Source organism: Musca vetustissima, unplaced genomic scaffold (assembly GCF_032173495.1).
Source record: "Musca vetustissima isolate MV318-11 ecotype Yass unplaced genomic scaffold, APGP_CSIRO_Mvet_v1 utg18376, whole genome shotgun sequence".
Classification (NCBI taxonomy): domain Eukaryota; kingdom Metazoa; phylum Arthropoda; class Insecta; order Diptera; family Muscidae; genus Musca; species Musca vetustissima.
In genome coordinates this window covers 207,795-223,170 of record NW_026878097.1, presented here as the reverse complement: position 1 = coordinate 223,170, position 15,376 = coordinate 207,795, and the positions used below count along the sequence as shown (strand labels likewise).

Genomic DNA, 15,376 nt, shown 5'->3' with positions numbered 1-15,376 from the left:
TTCTCCAGCCATGCGGAAATCTTCCAAAATGATATATTTTATTGCCATAAAAGCCGAGTAACCGGTTCAATAAACTCCTAACCGAAACCCCATTGTATATTTGGCAAGAAATCTGTATTGCAGGCGATTACTATTTTTAATAATTGAATATATAGCTCATATAAAATCCAAATATTCTAGATAAAGAATCGGTTACCCGCTTCAAAAAAATTCCAGAGGGTAGGGTCGGTTCTAGAAAAAATATTTTATTGAAATTCAAGGCATAAATTCCTCTTATATGTCTTGTACATTAGGATAATTAGTAGAAATTATATATTTTATTCTCATAAAAACCGAGTACCCGGTTCAGTAAACTTCGGGAATGGTAAAATATTATATTAATTCAAAGAAAATAAAAGAACCGGAATTAAAATCGAGATTTTTGGATTTTTTAAATAGATAACCGGTTCTTGAAAAATAAGTAATCGGTTAAGTTTGACCAAAAACTGGTTGTATATTTTACGCAAAATTTCTATAGAAAAAAATATACTTAAAATTGTAATCATAGGCTGTGCAAATCCAAAATATAGCAGTTAAATAATCGGGTACCCGGTTCAAATAACGGTCAGAGGGTAAGGTCTGTTCTAGAAAAACGAAATTTTATTGGAATTCAATGCTTAAATTCCTTCTATAAGTCTTCTGCAGTAATGATATTTAGTTGAAATCTACCAAAAATAGCTATTTTTAAACCGAGTAACTGGTTCAAAAATAAAAAAAATGACAAAATATTCTATTAACTCAAAAAAAAAAAAAAAAAAAAAAATAAAAGAATTTGAATTAAAATCGATTTTTTCCGGATTCTTATATTGATAACCGATTCTTAAAAATAAGTAATCGGTTCGGGGTAGGAATACCCGGTTCTAAAAACGTCAAATAAGTCAAAATAATTAATAAATTATTCGAAAATTTAAGGCTTAAATACATGTCTGCTATAATTAGAAAATTTACAATACATTCTTCAAAAATATGACATTTGTGATTTAAAAAACCCGATAACCGGTTCAAAAAGCACCATAAATTACAAAATACTATATCTTTTATAAGAAAATGAAAGAATCATAACTAAAATATAAATTTCCGAGGTTTTTGTATTGGTAACCGGTTGTTTTAATAATAAGTAATCGGTTTTCGGTTCGAAAATCACCCAAAAATTTATAAGTTATTGTTTATTTTTTAGTTACAAAATTTTCAATTCAATTTCCCTAAATTTTTTAATATTTGTTGCTATTATTTATTTCAAAAATGTATTTTTGTAGTTGCTTGTATTTTATGTGACCATCCATCAAATGTCATCTTTATTACCCACACAACATTTTTCTATTACACCACACTACATTTTATTATTATTTTTATTTCGAAAATCTCCCTATTCTATTTTTCATTCATTTCTTCTTACATTCCAATAAACACTTTGTTTTACTGAACAAGAATTTCCATTCAAACAATCCAACAACACCAATCATCATCAGCTATACACAACACCACATCAAACCACCCATCCATCCATCCATCCATCACCAATCATCATCCCATTCCTAAATACATTGGATACAACGACATCATCATCTTGTTCGTCATCATCACCATCGACAACCACTACCAAACACCAATACATACACACCAACATCAAACATGCATCCATCCAACCAACACTAATTTATTTTCTTAAAAGAAAAAGCTGAGAAAAGAAAATTCTTTTCTTCAGTTTTTTTGTTTTTGAATAACAAAAAAGACGTTGTAATAAAACAAGATTTTTTCCTCTCTCTCTCCCTTTTTTGTCTTCTTCTTCGGCTGCTGCTTGCTTCGTGATTCGATTTTTCCTACGTTTTTCATCCATTCATTATGATTGTTTGACTTGTTACAAACATTGAATCAATTTGACTGAATGCTGCTGCTGCATCATTGATTCTCACAGAGAGTAAATTGAACAAACACAACAACAACAAAAGAACATTTTTCTTGTAAAAAAGTCAAAAAGCGACAACATGGCTGATAAACTTTAAATCTGCTTGAATTTTCCAACCAAACAATAGTCACTTATTGCCACCAACCAACCACTCACTCACAGACCAGACCAGTTTTTTGCCGCTTTGCCAACTCCCCCCGTCGTGAACAAGAAAACAGCAACCCCATGTCCCATAACAGCAATAGAAGTCTATCGAAAAGCAGCCGCAGTAGCAACAAACATCAACACTTCAATAGCAGCAACAATATAGAAAGTCCAAGCAGTAGCAGCAGTAGTTGTAGCAACAGCGACGCCAACCGTAGCAGAGGCGGCGGCAGTGGCCATAGTTATAGCAACAGCCAAAATTATACCAGCAATTACGATAATAATTTTAGCAACAATTACAGCGGCAACTATAGCGGTGATTATAGCATCTACACCTATACCAACTACAATCAAAAGCAACAAAAACAACAAGTACAGGAACAGGACGAACAGCAGCAACACGATCATTTGAAAGAGCTGCAACAGCAACAGAGGTAAACGAAAAACACACACACAAACGAGCAATCACATTTAAACTGCATAATAACAAAAACAACAAATAAAAAAAAGGCGGCAAACATAATCCCCCATATCTCTCATTGCACGGATACGCACTCATTTATTAACTACTCCTCTCACACGACAAAAGAAAACCCCCACTCTCTGCAAGCATCATCAAGAAATTTTCTAAAATAAATCATAAAAGACACAAAAGAAAGGTTACTTTGGCTCTCCAACTCCCCACTCAGCTCACTCTCCACAACTAACCAACCTCCCTCCCACCCACTCATCATCAAAATACTAACAACAAAACCACTTTAGTTAGAATAACAACAACAGCCAGCAACAAGACATTTTTATACTCCACAAATTGAATGAAAATATTTACTTAACTCCCCAATTAAAAGAGACAGTCACTGAGAGAGCAAGAGACACACTGAGAGAGAGAGACCAATCATCATCATTAAGTAGAGTGGGTACACGGCTTGGCAAAAGGTAGCACGTGCAAAAATAATTTTGCACAAACACACACAACATAATAACAAACAAAAAAAGAAACAAAAATAAACAGGCTCGCTCTCACTCCTCGGCAATAAAAAAACAACAACAGCAACAAACATTTTTGCCAAAGAATCATAAAAAAGGTGATAAAATAATTACAAAAAAGGCAAGGTGGTATTTAAGTAGCAGCAGCAACACTGCAAAACAAAAAACCAAACAAGCATAGCCCTTAAGCCTGCCTATGCGTGCAAACGAGACAAAACATACACACACAAACAATCAAACAGAAGGTAAAGCAAGCAAAGGTGGTCATGCAACATAACACAAAGAAGCAGAAGAAGAAGAAAACATCTGCCGACTACAGACGTCGACAATGAATGCCTTCGCCCCAATGCATTGAAACAAACATACGAAAAACATTACATATAACAAAACACACATCAACAACAATCATCGAGAGACTCGATTTAACCCACAGGGGAGAGTGTGCGAGAGAGAGAGAGAGCAGTCGTGTGTGTACAGTACATTTTACCACAAGTAAACAAAACTAAACTAAAAAACAGGGAGGGAAATTCCTACGCGAGTGTGAGTTTTATATCAGAGAGAATTACCGCGAGAGAGTTTACGATACACACACTAAACAAGAAATACAAACCAGATATAATAACAAGAAGAATTGTGTGGTGGCAAATCAACAACTCTATGAAAAGGAGTAGTAGTTGTTTACTCTCAGTTTGCCAAAGAAAACGAACGTATGCGTAACAAAGGTTTTTTGAATTCGTTGTCGGACAAAAGAAAGGAATAAACTAGTGATAAATATTAAGGAATTTTGATTCAAGAAAGGAATAAAAATAAAACGAAAACAAAAAAAGAAGTCAACTAAAAGGAAATCGATTTATAAAATATATTATAATTAAAGGTAATAATAATTAAATAAATATTTTAAAATGAATAAAAAATAACTACTAAAATAAAAAAATGAGTGATATACAGTGACTTAAAGAGAATGAAAGAAGAAATAACAGTTTTGGTAAATAATGAAAAGTAAACAAAAAACATCAACAAATCAATAATAAATTGAGTAAAGAATAAAAATACCAATAAAAATACAAAAATGAATTTAATTAAAATTTTAAATAAATGTATAATTATATATGAGAAATTAAATGGTGTTGTTCAGTGACTAAAATAAAGGAAAAAATAAGTTTCTCAAAGAACTTACATTAACAAAAATTTAAAAAAAAAATCAATGTAAAAATACGAAAGTACGTGTTTTATCAAATAAAAACATGAGTGGAAAGAAGTAAAAAAATAAATTAAAAAATATTAATTATTATAAAATAATAAAAAGAATAAATTAATATAAAAATTAAAAGAAAAAAGAAATAAAAATATATGTTTACATAAAATCAATAAAAAGTGTCATTTCTTATAGGAATAATAAATATTAAGTTACATAAAATAAAAGAAATATAAACAACAAATTAAAAATAGAAAAAAATAAAGTAGGAAAATAAAAATTAGGTATAAAAAATTAATACCCATAAAACTGGAAAACAATAAATAAAAGTTGAATAAAAAACACTGTTAACAATTAAGAAATTATTAATTAACAAGGAGTCACCTATGAATAAAAAAATAAGAAATAAAATAATTAATTAAAATAAATAAATGTTGAGTGAAATTGTTGGAAACAAAATGAAAATTAATGATTGATATTAAAATTTACCAGAGTTGTAAACTAAAGAATTAATTTGTTTTTAAATTTAATTTAAAATTTAAAAAGTACACAAAACATATTAAAAAAATGTATAAGATATGAATATTAAAAAAAAAAATTAAATACATTTTTACATAATTAAAAAAATGTTCCTGAAATATTACATACAAATGTGTAGAATATTTATAATAAAACTAAAGAAGTTTTTAACTAATTTTAAATTTAATTATTATATTGAAACTTAAAAAAGCAACAAACAAAATAAAAAATAAAATTAAAAAAATTAATTTTGGTTAAAATAACAATATTAAATAAATGCATTTAATAAAATCTGAAAAGTGACTTAAAAATTAAAAAAATAAAAGTAACTATTGAAAAAATAAAAAGAATTAAATAAAACAATATAAAAATAATTAAAAAAAGAAAAATAATAAAAAATAAAATTACCGAAAATAATATATATATTTTTTTTAATATAAATGAAAATAATATAAGCAATTAAATATAAAAACCAATATAATTAAAAATATTTTTAAATTAAAAAAAAAATACCAAACAAATAAATGAGGACCTTAAAATTAAAATTTAAAAAATAATAAAATATATCGAAAATAGTTGACATTCTTTATAAAAAATATCTGACAATGGTTGAATAACATAACAAATCCTTAACATAAAACTCATAAATATGTATTTTTAATATATAAAACTAATACGCAATATGCAGCACTACATTTTGAAATACAGTACGAGCTCGATATTGGCAAACCATAAGAAAAGGAGAACATTTTTTCAAAAATACAACAATTTTTCGAAAATAGTACTAAATTTACAAATTTTTGATTTTTTTCTCTTTTGCTTTAATTATATAAACATTTCGGAGATTATCTTATAAACAAAAACTTCCCTTACAGGGAAATTATTTTTCACAAGAGGAAATTTTTTTATTTCATTTCATCATAACCCTTAGCATTGTAGCAATTTTTCAAAAATAAAAACATTTTTCGAAAATAATTCAAAAATAAAAATTTACCCTCAAAGGGAATTTTTTTTTAGCTTGTGAGGGAAATTTTGGATTTTGTTTAAATTTCTATGGTTTAAATATTTTCAATGAAATTTCAATACAACAATTTCCCAAAAAGGGAATTTTTTTCAAAGGGGAAATTTTCAATTTTTTTTTCCATCTTCCAAAAATACAAACGATTTTTCGAAAATAGTCCATAACTAAAAATTACACCCCAAGGGAAATTTTTTCCTGCGAAAGTTTTGGATTTTTAAATTTCCTCTAATGGGAAATTATATTTCCCGTGGGGGAAATTTTCAATTTTTCTCTATTAACCCCCCGGTTTGTCTTTTCCAAATTAGTCCATAAATACACATTTTTCTCTAAGGGAAATTTTTTTCTGTAAAGGAAATTTAGGATTTTTTTTATTCTTAGGGTTTTATGAATACTAATGCTTTGAAAAAATATAAACACTTCCCAAAAATTCATAGAAACAAACAATTTTCCTTAAGGGAAATTATATTTCCCAATGGGAAATTTATAATTTTATTTTACCAAAAGTTTTACTTTTTTCTCCATCTTCCAAAAATGCAAAATATATTTCGAAAATAGTCCATAAATAAAAATTTCCCTCGAAGGGAAATTTTTTTCTGGCAGGGAAATTTAGGATTTTTTTTTTCGTAGGGTTTTATTAATTCCAATGATTTTAAAAAATATAAAAATTTCGCAAAAATTCATAGAAACAAAAATTTCCCTTAAATGGAAATTAAATTTCCCAATGGGAAATTTTCAATTTTTTTTTACCAAAAGTTATATTTTTGTCTCCATCTTTCAAAAATATAAAATATTTTTCGAAAATAGTCAATAAGAAAAAATTTCCCCCCGAAGGGAATTTTTTTCCTATGAGGGAAATTTTGGATGTTGAATTGATTTCAATGCTTTAAAAATATATAAAAAAATTCCCAAAAATTCTTTGAAATAAAAATTTTCCTTCAAGGGAAATTATATTTCCCAATGGGAAATTTTAAATTTTTTACCAAAAGTTATATTTTTGTCTTTTCTCCTAAGGGGAATTTTTTTATGTTGCCTTTTTTATTAATTCCAATTCTTTAAAAAAATATAAAAAATTTCCAAAAAGTGAAATTTTTATTTTTCGATTTTGCACATAAAGGAAAAAAAATATTTTTTTAAAAATAACCATTAAATTACCTTATTATCCTTGCTGTAATGCTTTTCCTTTTTTATGTTGCCTTTATCGACCGCCTACTGTAATTTCAAGTGCAAGTGCCCGCTTGCAACCCCAAGTGTTCCACAAGTCTTACAAATATCCTGTTTTTGTTTCTTTTTTCATTTTCTCTTCATTTTAAAGAAACCAATAAAGCAACAACAACATAAAGAAGAACCACAACAACAAAACAAAAAAAAATTACGCGCCAAATGCTAAACTTAAATTATTATGGGTCGTTCCAAGTTTCCCGGGAAACCATCAAAATCGATAAATCGTAAACGTATCAGTGTTTTGCAATTAGATCCCAACAATAGTGGTGGTGGAAACGCCAACGATAGTTCGGCATCAGCAGCGGCGGCAGCGACAGCAACAGTTGGAGTAGTAGCAGGAGCAGCCACTGCCACAACATCGCCCATTCACAATACCAGCCATCACAATAACAACAACAATAGTAATAGAAGTTCCTCGGCATCTGCAGGAGGAGGTGTAGGAGGGGGTAGTGAAACTGCAACTGGCTCCCAAAATAATGCTGCCTCATCAAATTCCGAAGATGAGGAAAATGTGCGGCAAACGAAAACGCCGCAAGCGCAGGATGATGAGGATAACCAAGAGGAGGACGATGACGATGATGAGGAGCAGGAGGAAGGCGATCACTTAAATAATTGTGATAAACATAAAAATGGTAAAAGGGAAGATCATGATGAGGATGATGACGAAGGAGGCTCCATGGCCTCCAGAGGAGCAGGAGGAAGTGGTGGTAGTGCTAGCAGTCGTACCACAAATGGTTATGGAGATACCTCATCTTCATCATCATCGTCAGTCTCCTCTTCGTCAACAAATGGCCAACGCCATTCGTATGCTGGTGGTAATTCCCATAAAATCTCACAAAATTCCCACATCAATACCATTAAAATTCCCAAGCCCAGTTTAAGCGCCAAAGTGGAGGCCAACAACAACAGCAACAACAACAAACTTAAAGCACATGCAAAAACCAAGGAACAGTCGCAAGAGAAAGAAGAACGTTTGCTCAATGATGAAGGCCGTAAATCATTAAAATCTCCACCACCTCCAGCCGCTCTGGGATCCTCCTTGTCCTCAACATCCCAACAACAACAGCAGAAATCTTTGCGTAATTGCAAGAAATTCAAAAATTTAAATATTCACAAACCCGAAGTGATGCTGCCGTCATCGTCAAAATTAAAATTGCAACAACAGCAGCAACAAACACAAAATTCACATCCAGAAAAATCCCATATGAAAACAATAGCCCCCTGCTCTCCAGTTTCACAGCAAAGCTCCTCCAGCAGCACAACCACAACAACAGAACCTGTCATCAATAACCAGCAGCAACAACAACAGACAACAACACAAATATGTGAAATGTCATCATCAGCAGCAGCATCATCGCCACCAACAGGCTCTACAAAAACAACAGCAACAACAACATCTGGTTCAGCTGCAACACCCTCCTCCAGCACTTCTGCCACCACAAACTCCTTAGAAATGTCCCCACGTCATAATGAAGCTGCTGCAGCTTCTGCCGATGATCCCAGCCATAAAACAGGAGTTCCGCCAACCATAAATTCTTTGGGGAAAGATAATGCCGAAGATGCTAACAATGCTGCAAGCATGGAAGAAAGGAATCAACAATCTGCTGACCATAATGACACTCATCATCGTCATCATCGTGATGATGCTAAGGATGATGATCACGAAGTTGGTGTTGATGAAGATGACGGTGGTGATGCGGAGGATCATGATGATGATGGAAATTCCAGTTCCAGTCCACACAATGACTTGTTGGTAAGTCTTTGACAAGATGGTTTTTCAATTTTATTCAATTTTTTATGTATGTGTGTATGGTGTGTGATTGTATGTGATTTTTTTTTGCCTTCTACTTCCTCTTCATATTCTCCCTAACTTGTTTTGATTTTTCAATAACAAGGCTGTAAACAGTGGCTCAAAGGGGTAAAATAAGTCATTAGGGATTTCAGGGCACCAGAGGAAATTTTTCCTCTCTAGAGGATTTTTTCTATGGAAAAATAAGTTTTCAAGCGACCTGAGGAATTTTTGTCTACAGAAAAAAGACACCTTAGAGGACCGAAGGAAGTTTTTTCTATAAAAAAATACATCTCAGAGGACCAGAGGAATTTTTTATAGGAAAATACAAATCAGGCCAACTGAGGAATTTTTCCTACAGAAAAAATACACCTCAGGGGATCTGACGATTTTTTTCTATAGAAAAAGAAGTCCTTAGGGGCATCAGTAATTTTTTTTCTATAGAAAAGAAAGTCCTCAGGGAACTGAGGATTTTTTTCCTATAGAAAAAGAAGTCCTCAGGGACCTGAGAAATTTTTTTCTATAGAAAAGGAAGTCCTCAGGGACCTGAGGAAATTTTTTCTATAGAAAAAGAAGTCCTCAGGGAACTGAGAAATTTTTTTCTATAGAAAAAGAAGTCCTCAGGGACCTGAGGAATTTTTTTCTATAGAAAAAGAAGTCCTCAGGGACTTGAGGAATTTTTTTTCTATTGAAAAAAAAAATTCTATTGAAAAAGAAGTCCTGAAAAAGAAGACCTGAGGATTTTTTTCTCCTGAAAAAGAAGTTCTCAGGGACCTGAGGAATTTTTTTATATTGAAAAAAAGTCCTCAGGGACATGAGAAATTTTTTTTTCTATAGAAAAGGAAGACCTGAGGAATTTTTTTTCCTATAGAAAAAGAAGACCTCAGGGACCTGAGGAATTTTTTTCTATAGACAAAGAAGTCCTCAGGGACCTGATGATTTTTTTTTCTATAGAAAAAATACATCTCAGGTGATTTCTTTCTATAGGCGACCTGAGAAATTTTTCCTATAGAAGAAAAAGTCCTCAAGCGACCTAAAGAGTTTATTTCTATAAAAGAGACACATCAGGGGACCTAAGCTTATTTTTTTATAAACTTCTTTATCTATAGAAGAAATTCCTTAGAAGAAGAAACCCTAAGTACATATGACGGAATGTACTGAATGTCGGATCTTTTTTTCTCTAGAAAAAGACCGGCAGAGACCTGATAATTTCTAAAGAAAAAGACTGACGACTTATTTTCTGTAGAAAAAGACTGACGACTTCTTTTCTGTAGAAAAAGACCCGCAGAGACCTGATAATTTCTAAAGAAAAAGACTGACGACTTCTTTTCTGTAGAAAAGCCCTTAGGAAAAAGTCACCTCAAGAACCTGAGAACTTCTTTTTCTCGTCTCAGGACCTAATGAGATTTTTATCTATAGCTATGAAAGACTCCTTTCAGCTCTGATCTGGCTTCAGATCGTCTATGAAAGATTCCCTTTAGCCCTAGCGGTCTTCAGCTTATCAATATAGACTCACTTCAGCCTTGGCTGGCTTCGGCTCATAAATAAAGACTCCCTTCAGCCCTGGCTGCCTTCGGCTTGTACATAAAATTTTGCTACATCCCTATGGACTTCTTTCTCTATAGAATGAATTCTGAAAGGCATTCTCTATCAATAGAAAAATATTCTACAATGCTGTATGGGGCTTTTGATGGACCTTGTATCAACAGAAGTTACTCTGAATTGTCTTTAGTCCAAATATGCGGTTGGGTAAGGACTTATGTAAGGCATTGCATCAATAGAAAATTATTCCAAAAATAATGTATGAGGCTTTTGATCGGCATTATATCTTCATAAGAGCCTCTAAAATGACTTCTGTCTATGGAGAGCCTTTGATTCTTCTGAGATACTTCATATTGAGCGTTTTTTACTTATATCCATAGAATTCGGTGTGTAAGGACTTATGTAAGTCATGCATCAATAAAAAAAATTATTCCGAAAATAATGTACGAGGCTTTTGATCGGCATTATATCTTCATAATAGACTCTAAAATGCCTTCTGTCTATGGAGAACTTTCGATTATTCCGACATACTTCATATTAAGCGTTTTTTACTTATATCCATAGATGTTGTTGTGTAAGGACTTATGTAAGGCATTGCATGGATAGAAAATTATTCCGAAAATAATGTATGAGGCTTTTGATCGGCATTATATCTTCATAAGAGCCTCTAAAATGCCTTCTGTCTATGGAGAGCCTTCGATTCTTCTGAGATACTTCATATTGAGCGTTTTTTACTTATATCCATAGAATTCGGTGTGTAAGGACTTATGTAAGGCATGCATCAATAAAAAAAAAAAAAATTATTCCGAAAATAATGTACGAGGCTTTTGATCGGCATTATATCTTCATAATAGACTCTAAAATGCCTTCTGTCTATGGAGAACTTTCGATTATTCCGACATACTTCATATTAAGCGTTTTTTACTTATATTCATAGAAGTCGTTGTGTAAGGACTTATGTAAGGCATTGCATCAATAGAAAATTATTCTAAAATACAGCATGAGGATTTCGGTCTGTAATCGGGCTTTTATATACCGAAGTAATTCTGAAATGTATTCTGTCTATAGAATACTTACTTAAAGACTTTATGATGTATGTTGCAAAAAATTCTGACCATAGAAGTGGTTATGTAAGGACTTTTGTAAGGCATTCCATCTATAGATACATATTTTTAAATACGTTATTAATGGATTTAGGTTCTTTCGAAGATCCTTTTATATGTAGAAGATATTTTACAAAATGTTAAGCCCATAGAATACCTTCTTTAAGTAATTACAAGAGTCATTACCTAATGCAATCTACCTTAAGAACTTCTGTATATAGGTATTCTTATAAATGAATTATCATTCGCAAACGATTTTTATGCTTAAATAAGTTCTGCTGCATAGATAAGTCCTTATAAAAGTGCTTCCAAAGACCTTACATGAAGTATGTACATGGGTTCTGCTATATTTTCCATCTATGGATGGACTTCTAAACATACTTCTATCCATATCTATAGAAGTACTTCGGTAAGGTATCGTGTCGAAAGAAGACTGATACTCCTTCCAAAAGGCCTTCTAAAATGACTTTCAATTTTCAAATGTAATTAGGAGGATGATACCAAAGAACGTATTTGAAGGTGGCCTTCTGAAGGGTCATTTCTTTCACACCCTCTCAAAAAATTGTGTATATTCCAAAAAAAAAAAAATCCGATTCCAAATATTTATTGACAAACCAAAAATATATTCCTGACACTTTCATGACAAGTTATGGCGCTTACTGAATAAAATACCAAAACAAAAGACGAGCATTCGAAAAAAACAACAAGAATGTGACCCTTGTCATTGAAACCGCAAAAGAGGCAAGCAAAACAAGAGAAGAGCGGAACAAAAAAATCCTAAACCTGTTGATCTGGGTGCTGTACTACTGGTTGCCTGTGTGGCTGCCAGCCAGCCATCCATTCAGCCTGTGCTTGACTTTAACCTCAAAAGTTGGCGATGATGATGACGACGACGACGATCACTATCATCAACATAATCAGCGTGGAGGCATAATAAATACAAGTTTTAGTTGTTTTTCGATCTTTTTATTTTCCTCCTCTTGTGGTGTCAGGAATGAAAACAAAAAAAATATGAAGGGCAAAACCAGCATCGAAGAATGGGAAGAAAAAAAAATTGGCAAAACCCAAGAACAGATCCATCAAAATGATATGTTTATCGAGGGCAATGATGAAGAACCGACCATGACGAATAAGAAATTAAAATAATTTTCCTATTTAAATAAAATCAGGACAGTGGAGCTAAGGAGAGAAGGTAACCACGAAGTGGGAAGAAGTCTTTGGTGAGGGACTGAAGGACCAATGAGTCTAGGTAGAAGAATAGAACACATGACATTTCTGGAAGCTCAGATAAATTAGCTATACAGCAGATCTGAAGACCACGCGAGTCTCAAGTCCTATTTTCTCTTGAAGATTTATAAAGGGTTCATATATAGCGCTGACTTTGTATAGTCCCTCAGAAGATAGAGCGCCTGTGGAACTCTTCTATATATATATGAGATCGTACAAAGCTCATTATAAAGTCTTCCAAAAGAATGAAACAATTTCGAAAGCACTTTTAAAGAGATAATGTATAGGAAGGTCTTTTGGAAGCACTTTCGTAAGGACTTCTATCGACAATATACCTGACAAAAGGACTTCGAAATATAGAAAGCATAATAGAACGCAGAATATCCTCTGGAAATTCAAAAGATATTCTTATTACACGATGCTTTCTCCTTATAAAACGACTGGAAATTCTTAGAGAAGGCATTACAGAATCACTTTCATGGACAGAAAACCTAACCAGGCTCATCATGTGACCTTTCTGAAGATATTTTATGGGTGTTGGGTATCTGAAGCCTTTATATTCAAAGAAAAGGTTTCTGAAATAATTGTAAAGAAAGAAGACGTTCGGAAGGTGTTTGGAAGCACTTTGGTAAGGACTTCTGTAGATAAAATATCTGATAGAAGGTATTTTGGACATTTGAGAAAAACTTCTAGCTAGCTGAATTGGTTTAATATTCTAAATTTTGGCAATTTTCATAGCTGAATAAATCCTATATAACTTTAGGAATAACTTCTAGGAAAGTTTTCAGCAAATTCAGCTAGCTGAATTTATTAAAAAATTACAATTTTGGGAAATTTATCTAGCTGAATGTATTGATATTTGTTTCAGGAATAATAATCGTTATTTATTTTGAAAAATGCATGTGTTTTCAATGAATTCAGCAACCTAACTTTGTAAAATATATACATTCTCGAAAATTCAGCTAGCTGAATGTGTTTCTATTTTTCACAAATAATAATTATTACTTTTTCTTGTTCAATTGTAGTGTTTTTAGTCAATTCAGCAAGTAAAGTTTGTCCAATAATTACTTTTTTTTTGGAATTCAGCTAGCTGAATATGTTCATATTCCTTTCAAGAATAATATCCATTGTATGTTTTGTTAAAATTAGGAAATTCAGCTAGCTGAATTCGTTAAACAATTACATTTTTGGTATTAAAACTAGCTGAATTGCTTTGAAATACCTTCGGGAATAATTAAACGTATTTATTTTGTAAAAAATAAGGCATTTGGCCAAATTCAGCTAGCTGAATTTATTAATAAAGTATATTTTCACCAATTCAGCTAAGTGAATTGTTTTCGAATGTCTTCAGAAATAATATAATATAGTTATTTTGTAAAATAATAATGTCTTTAATGAATTCAGCTAGCTGAATTTGATAAATAATTGAATTTTTCACCACTTCAGCTAGCTAAATTGGTTCATATTACTCCAAAACATAATAACACATATTTATTTTATGAAATATAAAAATAATTCTTCAATTCAGCTAGCTGAATTTGTTAAATATTTATATATTTGCAAATTTGGTTAGCTGAATTGCTTTAAATTGTCTTCAGAAATAAGAAAATGCTATTATTTAGTAAATTTGTACGGTCTTTGATCAATTCAGCTAGCTGAATGTGTTAAATAAGTCCATTTTAACTAATTCAGCTAGCTGAATTGATGTAAATTTCCTTCAGAAATTACAATATTCATTAATTCTGTAAAATAATCGGGTCTTTTATGAATTCAGCTAGATGAATTTGTTAAATTATTCTATTTTGACAAATTCAGCCAGCTGAATTGCTTCAAATTATCTTCTGCGATAATAAAAAGTATTTATTTTGTAAAATTACAATATCTTTAATCAATTCAGCTTGCTGAATTTGTTAAATAATTGTGTTTTCAACAAATTAACTAGCTGAATCGCTGCAAAGTGACTTCTCTAATAATACTACTTACTTATTTTGATAAATAATAAATTCTTTGATCAATTCAGCTAGCTGAATTTATGCAATCATTACATTTTCACTAATTCAGCTAGCTGAATTGATGTAAATTTCATTCATAAACTACAGTATACATTGCTTCTGTAAAATAATCATGTCTTTCATGAATTATGCTAGCTGAATTGTTTAAATTATTCTAATTTTACCAATTCAGCTAGCTGAATTGATTCAAATTATATTTACTTTTGTAAAACAACAATGTCTTTAATCAATTCAGCTAGCTGAATTTGTTAAATAATTATGTTTTCAACAAATTAACTAGCTGAATTGATTCAAAGAGACTTCACAAATAATACTACCTATTTATTTTCAGAAATAATAAATTCTTTGATCAATTCAGCTAGCTGAATTTATGAACGCATTACATTTTCAACAATTCAGCTAGCTGAATTGTTTTATAATACCTTCTGAAATGATAAATTTTGGTTATTTTATAAAATAATGCAATCTTTAATTTATTCAGCCAGCTTAATTCCCAAATTTCTTAATATTTACGCCGTTTTCTCCAGAGATTTCTCGTAAAGAAATTGCGCCATATGATGTCAACAATCTCAAATATTCAATGACACCCCTTTTCTGGCAATTGCAACCCCCTGTTATTTTGAAGTCCCATTTCTGGAAATATAAAGTCAAATTTACGTCGTAATTGATTG

General features: G+C 31.3%; 2 protein-coding genes across 2 annotated transcripts in view; both read left to right on the top strand.

Moving 5' to 3' along the window:
• Window positions 1-2,142: 2,142 nt before the first annotated feature.
• LOC133322886 (protein kinase 4-like) lies at window positions 2,143-2,528 on the top strand. The gene has a single exon (XM_061531840.1). The coding sequence runs from the start codon at window positions 2,171-2,173 to the stop codon at window positions 2,525-2,527; it is 357 nt and encodes a 118-aa protein (XP_061387824.1). The 5' UTR covers window positions 2,143-2,170; the 3' UTR covers window position 2,528.
• Window positions 2,529-7,140: 4,612 nt separating this feature from the next.
• The window catches only part of LOC133322893 (histone-lysine N-methyltransferase trithorax), a 33,682-nt gene continuing 25,446 nt past the window's right edge, over window positions 7,141-15,376 (top strand). The window contains 2 exon segments of the mRNA XM_061531847.1: window positions 7,141-8,785; window positions 10,744-10,765. Of these exon segments, the coding sequence (XP_061387831.1) occupies window positions 7,211-8,785; window positions 10,744-10,765 (1,597 nt within the window). The 5' untranslated portion in view covers window positions 7,141-7,210.